Source organism: Chiloscyllium punctatum, chromosome 19 (genome assembly GCF_047496795.1).
Source record: "Chiloscyllium punctatum isolate Juve2018m chromosome 19, sChiPun1.3, whole genome shotgun sequence".
In the NCBI taxonomy this organism is placed as follows: Eukaryota; Metazoa; Chordata; class Chondrichthyes; order Orectolobiformes; family Hemiscylliidae; genus Chiloscyllium; species Chiloscyllium punctatum.
In genome coordinates, this window is record NC_092757.1 from 89,852,206 (window position 1) to 89,868,362 (window position 16,157).

General features: G+C 41.5%; 1 protein-coding gene across 2 annotated transcripts in view; it reads right to left on the reverse strand.

Annotated features, from left to right (window-relative positions):
- Nucleotides 1-16,157, reverse strand: part of ints2 (integrator complex subunit 2) — a 60,238-nt gene that overhangs the window by 31,303 nt on the left and 12,778 nt on the right. For both annotated transcript variants that reach the window (XM_072590035.1, XM_072590036.1), the window contains exons 6-10: nucleotides 14,267-14,397; nucleotides 9,040-9,213; nucleotides 3,704-3,933; nucleotides 2,976-3,101; nucleotides 82-153 (exon numbers count right to left, since the gene is read on the reverse strand). In XM_072590035.1, coding sequence (XP_072446136.1) covers nucleotides 82-153; nucleotides 2,976-3,101; nucleotides 3,704-3,933; nucleotides 9,040-9,213; nucleotides 14,267-14,397 — 733 coding nt within the window. The remainder of the gene's footprint in view (nucleotides 1-81; nucleotides 154-2,975; nucleotides 3,102-3,703; nucleotides 3,934-9,039; nucleotides 9,214-14,266; nucleotides 14,398-16,157) is intronic.

Consider the following 16,157-nt stretch of genomic DNA (forward strand, 5'->3'; position numbering starts at 1 on the left):
GTTCACATCAATTTAAAATTCTAAGCACAGTTTATTTCACCGGTTAAAAGCTGAAAGCACGTACCCAACAGTGAATCTCACCTCTCAAAATATGCCTCCTCCCTGATCATCCAACTTAACCACATTACAGTCATTTGCTCCTGTTCAGGGGTACTGAAAAAAAAGGTGATTTGAAATGTGAAATTCTGAACACAGAAGTCAAACCTGCAACATTAGCAATTTTTGGGACCTCCTCCTCATCTCCACCACTTTCACAATGGTTATCACTGATCATATATAATTGATAAATTAACAAGAAACTTTAATTCATATAGGACTCAGTCTGTAGAAAGGCCTAAAAATGCTTCCAACACTGGATTACTTTTCTTAAAGAGTTGTTGTTATTTGCTTTTTCAAAGCTTTCTGCCAAGCTTTCTGTAAAACCGATCAACTCATGACTTTGTTCATTGGCAGTGCAGGTCAAAAAGGAGTTTTGCCCAGGACAACCTTTCTTGCACTGTGTACAGCTTGACAGCTCATTCTAACCCACTGTCTAGGAGGAGATTAGTAGGTACATTGAACATGAAACATGACAGCACAGAAAAGGCCCTTGGTCCTCAATGTTGCGCCGACTTATTGAACCAATCTGAAGCCCATCTAACCTACACTATTTCATTTTCATCCCTATGTCTGTCCAATGAGCATTTAAATGCTTTTAAAGTTGGCAAGTCTATGACTGTTGCAGGCAGGGCATTCCATGTAACTACTACTCTAAGTAAAGAAACTACCTCTGACATCTGTCCTAAATCTATCACCCCTCAATCTATCACCCTTCCGCTCCCTGCTCCCCCCCCCCATGCTAATCATCACCATCTGAGGAAAAAGGCTCTCACTGTTCACCCCATCTAACCCTCTGATTATCTTACATTCTCAACTAAGTTGCCTCTCAACCTTCTTCTATTGAAAATAACTTCAAATCCCTTAGTCTTTCCTCATAAGATCTTCCCTCCATACCAGGCAACATCCTGGTAAACCTCCTCTGAACCTTTTCCATAGCTTCCACATCCTTCCTATAATGTGCTGACCAGAATTGTATGCAATACTCCAAGTGCAGCTGCATCAGAGTTTTGTACTGCTGCAGTATGACTTTGTGGCTCCGAAACTCTTAACAATAAAAGCTAACACACTGTATGCCTTCTTATCAATCCTATCAACCTGGGTGGCTCAGTGGTTAGCACTGTTGCCTCACAGTGCCAAGGTCCTGGGTTCAATTCCCACCTTGGGCAACTGTCTGAGTAGAGTTTGCACATTCTCCCAGTGTCTGCATGGGTTTCCTCCGAGTACTCTGGTTTTCTTCCACAATCCAAAGATGTGCAGGTCAGGTGAATTGGCCATGCTAAACTGCCCATAGTGTTGGGTGCATTAGTCAGGGGTAAATATAGGGTAGGGGACTGGGTCTGGGTGTGTTGCTCTTCAGAGGGTCGATGTGGACTTGTTGGGCCGAAGGGCCTGTTTCCATACTGTAGATAATCTAATCTATGTACCTGGACTCAGCTCTCTTTGCTCATCTACACTACCAATAATCTTAGCATTAGCTTAGTACTCTTTGTTACAGGGATTTAAACACACAATATTAGTTGGTAAATTAAAACTGAAGAAATGTTGCAGATTCACATAAAAGCAATTTTAAGCCAATAATCATTCAAATAGAATATAATCAGGGTCTCTCAGCATAGCTGAGCAGCTACTGTGGAAAAGAAAACTTGACCTTGGCCATAAGAACTGTAGAATTATGTGCTCATTTGGTTAGTCTTGAAAAAGGCACCATTCAGCTATTTTGTACAGGTACTTGTAGACATGTAACCTTAGCTGTACATTTTTTCAAAGAGGCAGAGATTCTTTGGGTCAGTCATACTGATAACTGTCTCACTCTGCGTGAAGGACATGAATGGTTAACCTGACCCAAGATACCAGTCAATGATACTCCAATCCAGCCACTTTGAAACCTGGGCATGACACTCTCTCAGGTTTGTAATCCTTCCTGTGGAGGACTTATGCCCGGAACATTGATTCTCTTGCTCCTCGGATGCTGCCTGACCTTCTCTGCTTTTTCCAGTGCCACACTTTTCGACTCAGAGTTCATGGAGGCAGATTTAGTCAAGACATCTGAAATGTTATCTAGAAAGGAAGAGCATGCTGGGTTTTGGGAAAATATGGTGGAACTGTGTTATGTCTGCATCGGCTCTTGCAGTGAGCAGTTCACATATATACGGCATATGATTTTAAAAGTATGCATATCATCTGTAAATCAGGTAGAACATATTTGTATTAACTCGTCAGTTAACTGTTAATTGTTACAGAAATCAAATAAGTTGTAATGGAGACCACATATCAAAGTGATCCCAGGACAGTAACTGAATCAAAAGGTTGAAATCAGACTGTAAACCCAAGGATAAATATGTAGTTTAGACCATCCTTTGTAACTAAGGATTAGACAACAGTTATAAAATATTGTTCCCTCATTTTACTGGCTGTGTCTACAATGTTGATTTCCAATTATTCGGTGCTGTCAACAACTGCTAAGTGTGAATGCAGATTAACAAGGTGTGTTGTGTCCTTGGTGCTTGATGTCAAGGTTTATTGAAGGATAAATCTGTAGCTAATTATCAGAAATTTCTGTTCAGCATATATATTTACAACCAAATGTCAAATCCATTGCTGTGTTACAACTGATGGACTTGCTTTTTGTTTTCCTTCAACTGTCAATTTCCTTCCCTTATCTTTTGCAGGCATGGATTCTTATAGAATTTACTCCAAGAGGGTCTTTTCATTTATGATTGCTCATTTACAGCTAAGTCTGATCTTAATCAAGCAAGATTTTCCACACCTGTGTTTTCCAGCAAGGATGTCACTAAGTAATGCATTATGACAAGGACCTTGACTGAGTTTATCATTACCTCCACCACCAACACACCATTCCTCCTTTAGAGACTTACCTGACTAAACTGGGGAATGCCAGCAGCATGCAGAAGGACAAAGACACAAAGCGGACACCAGCTGGAGTTGCCGGTGGGCGGCTTGTCATCAGCTGTAAAAGCTGCTCAGCTTCTTCATCGGTTGGCCTAGTTGACAATATCACACAAGGCATTACAATTCTATGCTGCAGAAAACACAAAGTGCTGCTGACGACACATGAAGTAGAATTGGACTTCCGATAGAAATGGTCATTTGGGTCTGTTAGCTAAATGCCTTCTCTTTGGTCCATGTGATTACACAACTAATTACCCCATCACTAACCCAAGCAGGCATCATCTAACACGGTACAGTCTAGAGTTTGGAAGTGGAACATGCTGCCCTGTCTGGCTTGTTAGATGCTTTACGTGTACAGTCTCACCAATGACATATCCCAACTTCAAAGTAACAGACCCACAACACAGAAGTCTTAAAAATTCATACGTACAAGGCGACTATGATCTCTCCCAACAAACACCACATGATTGATTGTCAAAACTGAGTTGCAATGGTTTACAGAAATTTTTGTTTCTAATTAACAGCATTTTTAAAAAACTTCTGAAGCTATTAACTGTTGTGGTGAAATGTGAATTCGCATTTTTAACCTGCGTACTGGTTTCCTTTTCTAGAAATGCTATGACACCAGCCTACACATGGTATCCCTAAAACAACACCTGCTCAAAAACCTTTCATATAATATTGCAGTTCATACTTGAGTCCAGCGATTCCCATCAGTGCACAGTAGAGCCGCAACATTGCGCTAGCTTTCACCACGTTTTCCTCCTTCAGTGCTGAGTATACCGAAATATTAGGTTCCATGTCAGTGTCTGCAGTATCCTCACCAATCCGACCACTGCTAACCGTCGGGAGAATTGCCATTAGTTCCAGCAGCAGTTGCCGCCTCATCTGCCATAGCACCGAGCTACTGCGTTCCCTCTTATGCTGTGTAACAGAAAAACAACTTGAGAATTACACTCTGATCTCAAAGTTTTTACTGGATTGGGGAATACATCATCAGAAAGTTATTAAGTACTTGAAGAAGATTATCTCTACAACCTAAGAACACATGAAATAGAAGTAGGCTGTTCTGCTGCTCAAGCTTGCACCAGTCAATAACGTGAGAGCCAAACTTCTACTTCAGCTACACCTCCCAACACTACCTAGGAATGGTAGCATATGGTGTTATTAGATTAGTAAGCCAGAGACCTGGAGAAAGGAGTTCAAATCTGATTATGACAACTAAAGAAAATTTAATTTGATTAATTACAAAATCTGGTATTAATACAAAATTATAAAACTACCAAGTTAATGAAAAAACCCATTTGATTCATTCATAGTTTTCTTCGGGGAAAGTAATCTGCCATTCTGACCTTCATCTTTAAACAGTTCCACCAATTCCGATTAGACCCCACCACCAAAAACATCTTCCCCTCCCCACCCCTCTCTGCCTTCCGCAAGGACCGTTCCCTTTGCCAACCCTTGGTTCGCGCCACTCTTCCCACCAACCCCCCCCAACATCCCCAGGTACCTTCCTCTGCAACTGTAAAAGATGCAAACTCTGCTGGCACACCACCTCCCTCACCTCCACCCAGGGCCCCAAACAGACTTCCAGGTGAGACACAGGTTCACCTGCCTCTCCTCCAATCTGGTTTACTGTGTCTGATGCTCCTGATGTGGTCTTCTCTACATTGGTGAGACCAAACAAAATGAGGACACAAAAGGGATCTTGATCAGATGGGCAAATAGACCAAGGATAGGCAGATGAAGTTTAACTTAGACAAATGAGAGATGCTGCATTTTGGCAAACCGGGGTAGGACTTACACACTTAAATGGTGAGGTCCTGGGGAGGGTTGCCAAACAAAGAGACCTTGGGTGCAGGTTCACAGTTCCTTGAAGGTCAAGTTGCAGGTTGACAGGGTGGTGAAGGCGGCATTTGGTACACTTTGAGTGCATTGAGTACAGGAGTTGGGAGGTTATGTTACAGCTGTACAGGATATTGATTAGGCCACTTTTGGAATTCTGTGTTCAGTTCTAGTCTCCCTGCTATAGCAAAGACATTTCTAAACTTAAAAGAGCTCAAAATGGATTTACAAGGATGCTTGGAATGTTTGAGCTAGAGAGAGGGGCTGAATAGGCTGGGGCTATTTTCCCTGAAGCACTGGGGGCTAAGGCATGACCTTACAGAATTTTATAAAATCATAAAGGGGCAAAGGTAGGGGAATCCAAAACTAAAGGGCACAGGTTTAAGATAAGAGGGGAAAATTTTAAAAGGGACATAGGGGGCATTTTCTTCATGCAGAGGGTTGTGCGTGTATGGAATGAGCTGCTAGAGGTGGTGGTGGAGGCTGGTACAATTGTAGCATTTAAATAGGTATCTGGATGGGTGGAGGAATAGGAAGGGTTGAGAGGGATATGGGCCAAATGGGACTAGATTAATATCTGGTCAGCATGGACAAGTTGGACCAAAGGGTCTGTTTCCATGCTGTACATCTCTATGACGATGACTGTATTTCGCCGAGCATCTCAGGCAGGCCCACAGACCTCCCAGGCACTGCCCATTTTAAATGCCCTTCCCACTCCCTTTCCGACATGACTCCCCCTGGCCTTCTCTATTGCCACTGCAAATTAGAGGAACACCACCTCATCTTCTGCCTGGACAACTGACAGCCAAGAGGACTCAAATAACCTCCTTTCCCGCTCCCTGATTTGATTTCCAGCCCCTCCCCCTCGCTTCCATTCCTCTGATCGACCTTTCCTTAGGTCCCAACTAGATTCATTCCTGCCGTTGACCAACCAGGTTGTACTCTCTACCTGTGTTCATCTATCCCTACCTCACCACCCCGCACCCCCCTCCTTTATCTGCAGCTCCCCTTACACTCACACCCAGTCCTGAAGAGGGGTTGCATCTGAAACATTGACTTCTCCACCTCCTGATGCTGCCTGGTTTGTTTGTTTTTCCAGCCTCCTGCTTGTCGACCTTGGATTCAAGCATCTGCATTTTTTTTTGTCTCGTTCTGACCCAGTCTGGTCTACCTGACCTAAAATGCATCTGTACACCACAGCGTACATATTGCACAGTTTTGTTGCGATGTGTGGCACTAATAATATATTAAATGAGATAGTTTCAGAACAGGTAGATTAAAAATAGGACATTCCCAAGGCACTGTGAGCCATCAATACCACCAGGTTTTATTCAACTATAACCTGTAACCTCATGTTTCTGCATATCTCTTAACACTCAATTATTACCATCAAGCTAAAGAACAACCCTGGTTTAATGTAGGGCATAGGAGAGCTTACCTAAAGATTTCAACCTGGCAAACCTGGCAACAGCAAAGAATGACGTGAATTTTCAACATCAGAAATAGCAATTCCATAACCAATGGTGAGGTGAGTGTGACTGGCCTCGACAGCAGGCAGTATTTGTCCTAATATAACATCAAGAAACACTTGCAAATTTGTAATCAATGGAATCAGGGGAAAAACTTCTCATAGCTAGAACAACCATCCCAAGTAAGATGGTTATGGTTTTTGGAGGTAAGTCAACTCAGCCAGAGGACATTACTTTGAGGAACTCCAACAGCAATGTCCAATGTCAAAACATCTTCAGCTACTCCTTCAACAACCTTCCCTTCAGCTCAAGATCAGATGTGGAGATGTCTGTTGATGATTGCAAGGAGTTCAATGCCATTTGCAATCCCTCTGATACTGAATGTTGATACAGACTGTTTCAGTAAGTTCTGTATAACATTCAGATTTCAGTTGATGAATGGTTAGTAATATTTATACCAGACCAGCGCCAGACAATGGCCACCTTCAAGGAAGAATCGAATTAGCTACTCATGATAGTCAATGGCATTGCCATAAATATTCTGGGGTTTCCACTGACCAGGGCCAGGGTTTAGATCAGTGTGGTGCTGGAAAAGCACAGCAGGTCAGGCAGCATCTGAGGAGTAGGAAAATCGACGTTTCAGGCAGGGCCAGTCATACAAACACAGGACAGGGGCTGGGCATTCTGCAAGTAAATTAGCTCCTGACTCCCCAGAGTTGGCCACTATCTGCAAGGAATACATCAAAAGTGGGGGTGGAATACCTTTGCCTGGATGAGTGCAGATCCAACAACAGTGAAGCTTGAATCCGTGCATGACAAGAAGCCACTTGATAGATACCCCATTTATTTTGTCTACCACTGATGCATAGAGGTAGTAATGTACCATCTATAAGATCATCTTCCAAACCCTGACCTTTACCACTTAGAAGAACAAAGTGCACCTGTGTAGCCATTGCCTATCAGCTGTTGGTTCCCCTCCAAGCTACATATCACCTTGACATGGAAGTATAATTGCTGTTCCCTTATCATTGCTACATCAAAATTCTGGCAGTCCCTCCCTAACAACACAATGGCTGCACAGCTCAAAGATGGACTCATTACCACCTTTTCAAGGACAATAAATGTTGGCCTTACAAGAAAGTTGTGCACCCCATTAATGAATATAAATAGAAAAACCATATCACTTAATTCCCTAAAATGAAATTCCTCACTTGAGGTTATCAAACATTTCTGGACAGGAATGAGAAAGAAGAGTGACAAGTAAGTAGTTAAGTAGTACTTGAATAAACAGTAGCTGGAGTTGCTGTCAAATGAAGGGAGGAAGTGGAATTATACTTTATGTACAGTGCAGAGTATGCTAGCTGTCTCACCTAGGAGGTTAGCACTGATGGAAGAATGTGGAGTGTGGTAAGAAGATTGCTGAGAAGAAGCAAAAAGATTGCCAAGTAGATCCAATGTTAGAAAGGCTAGTGGTGGGCACCTAGAGTCATTCTGCATGGAAACAAACCCTTCAACTTCAACTAGTCCACACTGATTACGCTCCCAAGCTAAACTAGTCCCGTTTGGCCCATATCCCTCCAAACCTTTCCTTTCAAGTGCTTATCCAAATATCTTTTAAATGTTGTAATTGTACCTGCATACACCACTTCTGGCATTTCATTCCACACACTAATCACACTGTATAAAAAAGTTGCCCCTCATGTCCTTTTTAAATCTTTCTCCTCTCATCTGAAAAATATGTTTCCTAGCTGAGAACTCTCCCATCTTAGAGAAAAGACCTTTGCTTTTTTAAACCTTGTCTCTGGCCCCATGATTTTACAAACTTTATAAAACTCACCCCTCAACCTCCTATGCTCCAGTGAAAAGAAGTCCCAGCCTATTTTTAAAACTCAAACCCTTCAATCCCAGCAATGTTCTTTTAAATCTTTTGAATATTTAGTTCAATCTTATTTGTGAGATAGCAGGTTTTAAAACTAGTTTTAGTAAGATTAATTAAAAAAAATTAAAGAAAAATTTACGATATACTATAATGTGTCACAATTTAATTGGGGTGGGGGTCAGCGATTACTACCAGCTGGAATTCAGAGCTGAGAGCCAAGGCAGCATAAAGTGCAATTGCAAATGACGTTGGAGTTGGTGAAGAGGAAGGAAAAGGTGCACAAGAGGTCTGGGCCCAATGTAGAATTCATGAATGGTTGCAGAGCTGTAGAGTGTTTCAATGATAGGGAAGAGTAATATTATGGAGAGATCTGATTATGAGGTGAGAAGTTTAAAACTGATGTACTGTTTGACTGAAAGTTAAAATAACAGCAAGAACAGCAGCCAATGGCGAACAGATACAACCTTGAGATAATAAGGGAAAAAACAAAGGTCAAGAGGCAGAAAGTTTTGGATGGGGAATTCCTGAGCTTAGGACTCCAAAAAGGTACAGCTGGCAGTGGTAGACTGATTGAAATTCGGATGTTTAAAGGACAGATTTTGAGCTTGTGCAGGAATTCAGGCTTTTCGGGATTCAAAATGTAAAACTCCACTGGGATATAAACACAGGAGCCATACAGAGCTATTTCAGTGTCCCTTCCAGTATTTTAAAAATGTATCAGAATAAAATTAAATGAGGAACAGTCATCAGTGTGTGGGGTATTTTATAGATCTGGTGAAAGCTTGCCCAAAAGAACATTAATATTGCAAATAAACTCCTTTGGTTGTTCACACTCACCTGCTGCCCATTGCGGATGAACATTCCAAACCAAGTTCGTACTTTCGCATTAGTTCCTAGCAGTAAACCACTAACAAAGGAGACCAGGTCAGTAACAGTATCTTCAGAGCCATCATTCTTGCACTGATCCAGGGTCAGGGCCACTCCAAGTCCTGGAAGGTGGCATTCCTCCACCTGTTACACAATTCGAGATATGGGGTAACAGAAGAAAATCTAGGATCAGAAAAGACCATTCATCTCATTCCATTCACAACAATCATTTCAGATTGGGACACTTTCAGGGTGAAAAGGAAACTGTTAGGTATAGGGAATGCTGGATGACTAAAGAAATTGAGGGTTTGGTTAAGAAAAAGAAGGAAGCATATGTCAAGTATAGACCAGAATTGCACGCAATGTTCCAACAGTGGCCTAACCAATGTCCTGTACAGGATAGATCGAGTGAATCCTCAGAAGAGTATGAAGAAAGTAGGAGTATACTTAAGAGGGAAATCAAGAGGGCAAAATGGGGACAGGAGATAGCTTTGGCAAATAGAATTAAAGGAGAATCCAAAGGGTTTTTACAAATATATTAAGGACAAAAGGGTAACAAGGGAGAGAATAGGGCCCGTCAAAGATCAGCAAGGTGGCCTTTGTGTGGAGCAACAGAAAATGGGGGAGATACTAAATGAATATTTTGCATCAGTATTTACTGTGGGAAAGGATATGGAAGATATAGACTGTAAGGAAATAGATGGTGACATCTTGCAAAATATCCAGATTACATAGGAGGAAGTGCTGGATGTCTTGAAATGGTTAAAGTGGATAAATCCCCAGGACCTGATCAGGTGTACTCGAGAACTCTGTGGGAAGCTAGAGAAGTGATTGCTGGGCCGCTTGCTGAGATATTTGTATCATCAATAGTCGCAGGTGAGGTGCCGGAAGACTGGAGATTGGCAAACGTGGTGCCACTGTTTAAGAAGGGCGGTAAAGACAAGCCAGGGAACTATAGACCGGTGAGCCTGACCTCAGTAGTGGGCAAGTTGTTGGGAGGGAATCCTGAGGGACAGGATGTACATGTATTTGGAAAGCAAGGACTGATTCGGTATAGTCAACATGGCTTTGTGCGTGGGAAATCATGTCTCACAAACTTGATTGAGTTTTTGAAGAAGTAACAAAGATGGTTGAGGAGGGCAGAGCTGTAAATGTGATCTATATGGACTTCAGTAAGGCATTCGACAAGGTTCCCCATGGGAGACTGATTAGCAAGGTTAGATCTCGGAATACAGGGAGAACTAGCCATTTGGATACAGAACTGGCTTAAAGGTAGAAGATAGACGGTGGTGGTGGAGGGTTGTTTTTCAGACTGGAGGCCTGTGACCAGTGGAGTGCCAGAAAGATCGGTGCTGGGCCCTCTACTTTTTGTTATTTATGTAAATGATTTGGATGCGAGCATAAGAGGTACAGTTAGTAAGTTTGCAGATGACACCAAAATTGGAGGTGTAGTGGACAGCGAAGAGGGTTACCTCAGATTACAACAGGATCTGGACCAGATGGGCCAATGGGCTGAGAATTGGCAGATGGAATTTAATTCAGATAAATGCAAAGTGCTGCATTTTGGGAAAGCAAATCTTAGCAGGACTTATACACTTAATGGTAAGGTCCTAGGGGTTGTTGCTGAACAAAGAGACCTTGGAGTACAGGTTCATAGCTCCTTGAAAGTGGAGTCGCAGGTAGATAGGATAGTGAAGGCGGCATTTGGTATGCTTTTCTTGATTGGTCAGAGTATTGAGTACAAGAGTTGGGAGGTCATGTTGCGGCTGTACAGGACATTGGTTAGGCCATTGTTGGAATGTTGCGTGCAATTCTGGTCTCCTTCCTATCGGAAAGATGTGAAACTTGAAAGGGTTCAGAAAAGATTTAAAAGGATATTTTCAGGGTTGGAAGATCTGAGCTACAGGGAGAGGCTAAACAGGCTGGGGCTGTTTTCCCTGGAGCGTCGGAGGATGAGGGGTGACCTTACAGAGGTTTACAAAATTATGAGGGGCATGGATAGGATAAATACACAAAGTCTTTTCCCTGGTGTTGGGGAGTCCAGAACTAGAGGGCATAGGTTTAGGGTGAGAGGGGAAAGATATAAAAGAGACCTAAGGGGCAACTTTTTCACGCAGAGGGTGGTACGTGCATGGAATGAGCTGCCAGAGGATGTGGTGGAGGCTGGTACAATTGCAATATTTACGAGGCATTTGGATGGTATATGAATAGGAAGGGTTTGGAGGGATATGGGCCGGGTGCTGGCAGGTGGGACTAGATTGGGTTGGGATATCTGGTCGGCATGGACGAGTTGTACTGAAGGGTCTGTTTCCATGCTGTACATCTCTATGACTCTATGCCTTTCTCCAGTTGATTAGTGAGAACCAAGTTCCTACTGCCCCATGTTTTGAAATATAAAATTAAAAAACAAAATATGTGGTATCATAATGGCCAGATGCTTGTGTTTTGGGCGGAAACTGTGACTTGGATGTAACTTAACTCAGAACTGCTTCACTTTCCAGCGGTTTATTGCTTAAACTTGTTTGTGTATTAAGGCAATGTTTTAGTGATTGAATATAGCACAGAATGCAACTTAAAGTTTTGCACAAGGACTGTTTTAAAGAGTGGTAACCTGAAGGAGTTTATTTATGCAACTGAAAATGTATTAACCATTAAAAAGCCCTTCAAAGAAAATAATTTAAAATTTGTGTTATTTTCAAATATTAATGATTTATTATTGACGCAATAGTAAGTATCTTAGGTCTATTAAAAAGACGATATTTTTAAAAAAGCAAGAGCCTCTGTTGTACTCTTGCAGCCAGTTGTGGTGGATCAATGTCTAAGTTTTTTTAGGAAAATATAAACATGAAGGAAATTACTTGCACCTGAAATTCCTTGATCTTTTGTGCTGGTTTACCCAATTTTGGGCAAATTACTCAGGCATCCTAACAAAAGTCCAGACTGTTGTCTCCACATAACACTTAAACCATATCCTCAACAGATTCCTTTTAGTTTTTTCAAAAAAAAAGTGAAACTTACATATATAGTAATAGCTTAGCTAAAGCTTTCAGAATTCAAACACAAGATGTGATGACTATAAATATGTATAGCTTTTTTTATATTGACAAGAATCTTCAGCAATGCCTCCACTCAGTAAATTCATTGCATCATCTTTAAGTGTTGCCATTCACTCCATTTGGGTGTATTTGACAGATGAATGTGAATGAAAATACACCGAGAGTCACAGTTATACAGCACAGAAACTGATCCTTTGGTCCAACTAGCTCATGTCGAACAGATATTCTAAATGAATCTAGTCCCAGTTGTCAGCATTTGGCACATACCTCTCTCAACCCTTCTTATTCATTTAATCATCCAGATGTTTTTAAATGGTGTAATTATTCCAGCCTCCACCACTTCCTCTGACAGCTCATTCCATACACGAACCATCCTTTGCATGAAAAAGTTGCCCCTTAGGTCCCTTTCAAACCTTTTCACACTGACCTTAAACCTATGCCCCCTAGTTTTGGATTCCCCTGTTCTGGGGAAAAGACCTTGGCTGTTCACTCTATCCATGCCCCTCATGATTTTCTAAACTCCTACAAGGCCACCCCTCAGACTCCAATAGTCCAGGAAAGCCCCAGCCTATTCAGCTTCTCCTATTCAGCTCAAACCCTCAATCCTGGCAAATCCTTGTAAATCTTTTCTGTACCCTTCAAGTTTCACAACATCTTTCCTATAGCAGGGAGATCAGAATTCCAAAACGCAGTATTCCAAAAGTGGTCTAACCAATGTCCTGTACAGCCGCAACATAACCTTTCAATTTCTATAATCAATGCATTGACTAACAAAAGCAAGCGTACAAATTGCCTTCTTTATTATCCTGTCTACCTACAAGTCCACTTTGAGGGAACTATGAACCTGCACTCCAAGGTCTTGTTTTTCAGCAACACACCTCAGGACCTTACCGTTAAGTGTATATGTCCTGCCCTGTTTCGCCTTTCCAAAATGAAGTACTTTTTATCCAAATTAAATTCCATCTGCCACTTCTTGGCACACTGGCCCATCTGATCAAGGTCCTGATGTACTCAGAGGTAACCTTCTTTACTGTCCACTACACCAATTTGGTATCATCTGCAAATTTACTAACCATACCTCCTATATTCACATCCAAATCATTTACACAAGTGACAAAAAGCAGTAGTCCCAGCACTGATCCTTGTGGCACACCACTGGTCACTGGCCTCCAGTCTGAAAAGCAACCCTCTCTGTCTTCTACCTTTGAGCCTATTTACCCAAATGACCAGTTCTCCCTGTATTCCATGTGATTGAATTTTGTTAACCAGTCTACCATGCAGAACCTTGTCAAATGTCTTACTGTCATTCATACAGACCACTTCCACCGTTCATCAATCCTCTCTGTCACTTCTTCAAAAAAAAACTCAATCAGGTTAGCAAGCCACAATTTCGTATGCACAGAGCCATGCTGACTATCCCTAATCAGTACCTGCCTTTCCAAACACATGTAAATCCTGTTCCTCATAATACCCTCCAACAACCTGCCCATCATGGATGTCAGCCTCATTCATATATAATTCCCTGCTTTTCCTTACCACCTTTCTTAAATAATGACACCACAGTTGCCAACCTCCATTCTTCTGGTACCTCATTCGTGGCTACTGATGATACAAATATCTCAGCAAGGGGCCCAATCATTTCCCTGCCTTCTCACAAATTTCTAGGGTATACCTGATCAGGTCCCAGAGATGTATTCACCTTCATGTTTTAAAATGTCCAGCATCACCTCTTCTGTAATAGAGACTTTTCAAGATATCACTATTTACTTCACCAAGTTCTATAGCTTCCATATTCTTCTTCACAGTAAACACTGATACAAAATGCTTGTTTTGTATCTCACCCACCTTCTGCACTGCCAGACATAGGCAGCCTTGCTCTTCTTTAAGAGGCCTTATTTTCTCTCTACTTACCCTTTCATCTTTTAAAAACTATCTCACGTCCTCTTTATGCCATCCTGACTTCTTCTCAAGTTGAGTAGATTGAAACCTTGCACTACTCTACTCAGCTGTTGCGTGTTGGTAAAGCTCAGATATGCCAGACTGCATTGCCCATTTGACTAGATCTCAATCGTTTCAAAGGATGCACTTTTTGATTTCTTAGGCACCTCTGCAAAGTTTACAAAATGCAAATAATCTCTTACCACCATGGCTCTGACATTTAAGGCTTGGGAAGGATTCATTTTGCACAGCTGCCGAAGCGCCTCCGTTCTGCGACGACCCCCAACACTCTCTTCATCCTGTCGCTCACCATTTTTTATTAAACCCCTGCAAACTGAACAACACAATGTGTTACTTACAAGCCCACAATACTATCAAAGGGGGAATCTAAACTTCTGATTTTCATCAAGTTATTATTTCATCTCACTCTAATTCTATACTTAATTACTATTTTCCTTCAATTGCGCGAACTTCCCCAATTTGCTCTGCACCACCTCTTGTCAACTGGTAGACAAAATGTTCAGACATTTTGTAGCTTGCAACCAGTCACTAGAAGGGAGCTTGGGGAGAGCATAGGAATGGAAGAGAGGGAAGTAGGCATTAGCGAATGACCCATGGAGACTGTCCCATCACTTGATGCAATCACAGCTGACTTTGGGCTTTCACTCCACTTTTTATCTATTGGCTATATTGCTTGATGCTGAGACATCAAACATCTGCATATTTCAGCCTTAACTATATTCAATAATGAAGCACTTACGACCTTCTGAAATTTCAAAGGATTCATAATAATCCAAAAAGCAAAACATCTCAGCCCTTAACAGGTGTTTCTTGTTTTGAGACTGTCCTAATTTTAGTTTTCTCTAGTTGGAGCATCTACCTCTCAGCGGTCTACTCTCCTAAGCCCCATTCAGAAATTGATATCTATCAATTAAACATTCTCATTCATCTAAGCTTTAGTTTATTCTATCTCTCATGATAGAAGAAAGGGGATCAAAGGGACCAATCTAGTGAACCTTCACAGCATGGTCTCCAATGCAAATATATCTTTTGAAAATGGAGATCAAAACCACACACTGTGTTCCAGGTATTATCTCACTAAAGCTCTATTCAATTGTAGCAAGACTACATTACTGTACTCCAGTCCCACATTAAATGAAGGACAACATGCTATTTGCCTTCCCAGTTGTTTGCTGTACTTGCATGAAACCTCCGGCATTCTTAAAGGCTCTTCTTCCATACAAACCTAGTGACAGTGAATCAAATAAATGTCACTCCTAGGTGACATAAAAGGTGACATTCGGAACTTCTTTATAAAATGATGATTGACAAAATATCTCTCTGTGTGAAATGATGACAAAATCACCAAGCTAATCACTTGGGCATCCTTCAGAGGTATCATCATGGTACATGTGATACCTTGCAAAAAGCAAAAAAAAAATTCTGCTATAATAATGGATTACTTTAATCTGATGCAGATTGGGCAATTCAAATCAACTGTAGCATAGGGGACGAATTCCTGGAATGTGTAGATGATGGCTTTGGATCAATGTTGAGGAACTGACTAGAGGACAGGCCATCTTATGACTGAGTATTGTGTACTGAGAAAGGAATAATTGACAATCTAGCTGTGCAAGGCCTTTTTCATGTGCAAGGCCTTTTTCATGGTGGTGAAGGGGGAGTCAACATTATATGAAAGAGTTATTTATTGAGAAGAAGTGGCAAAGTTGATTATGAGACCAGGGTATGAATCCAAATAGGGGGAAACTGTAATGGCATGAAGCATGAACTGGTTATGATACACTGGGGAGCATTACTTGAAGGGATGACCGTGAATAGGCAATGGCAAACATTTAGAGAATGCATGGAGGAACTACATCAATTGATTATTCCTGTCTGGCACAAAATTAAACCTAGAAAGTTGGTCTGGCCATGGCTAACAAGGGAAATTAAGGAAAGCATTAGATCCAAGGAACGCAAACAAATTGTCCAAAAACACCTGAAGATTGGGAGCATAGTTAGATTTTAGCAAAGCAGGACAAAGATTATTATGAGAAAAATAGATTATGAGAGTAAACTTGTGAGGAACATACA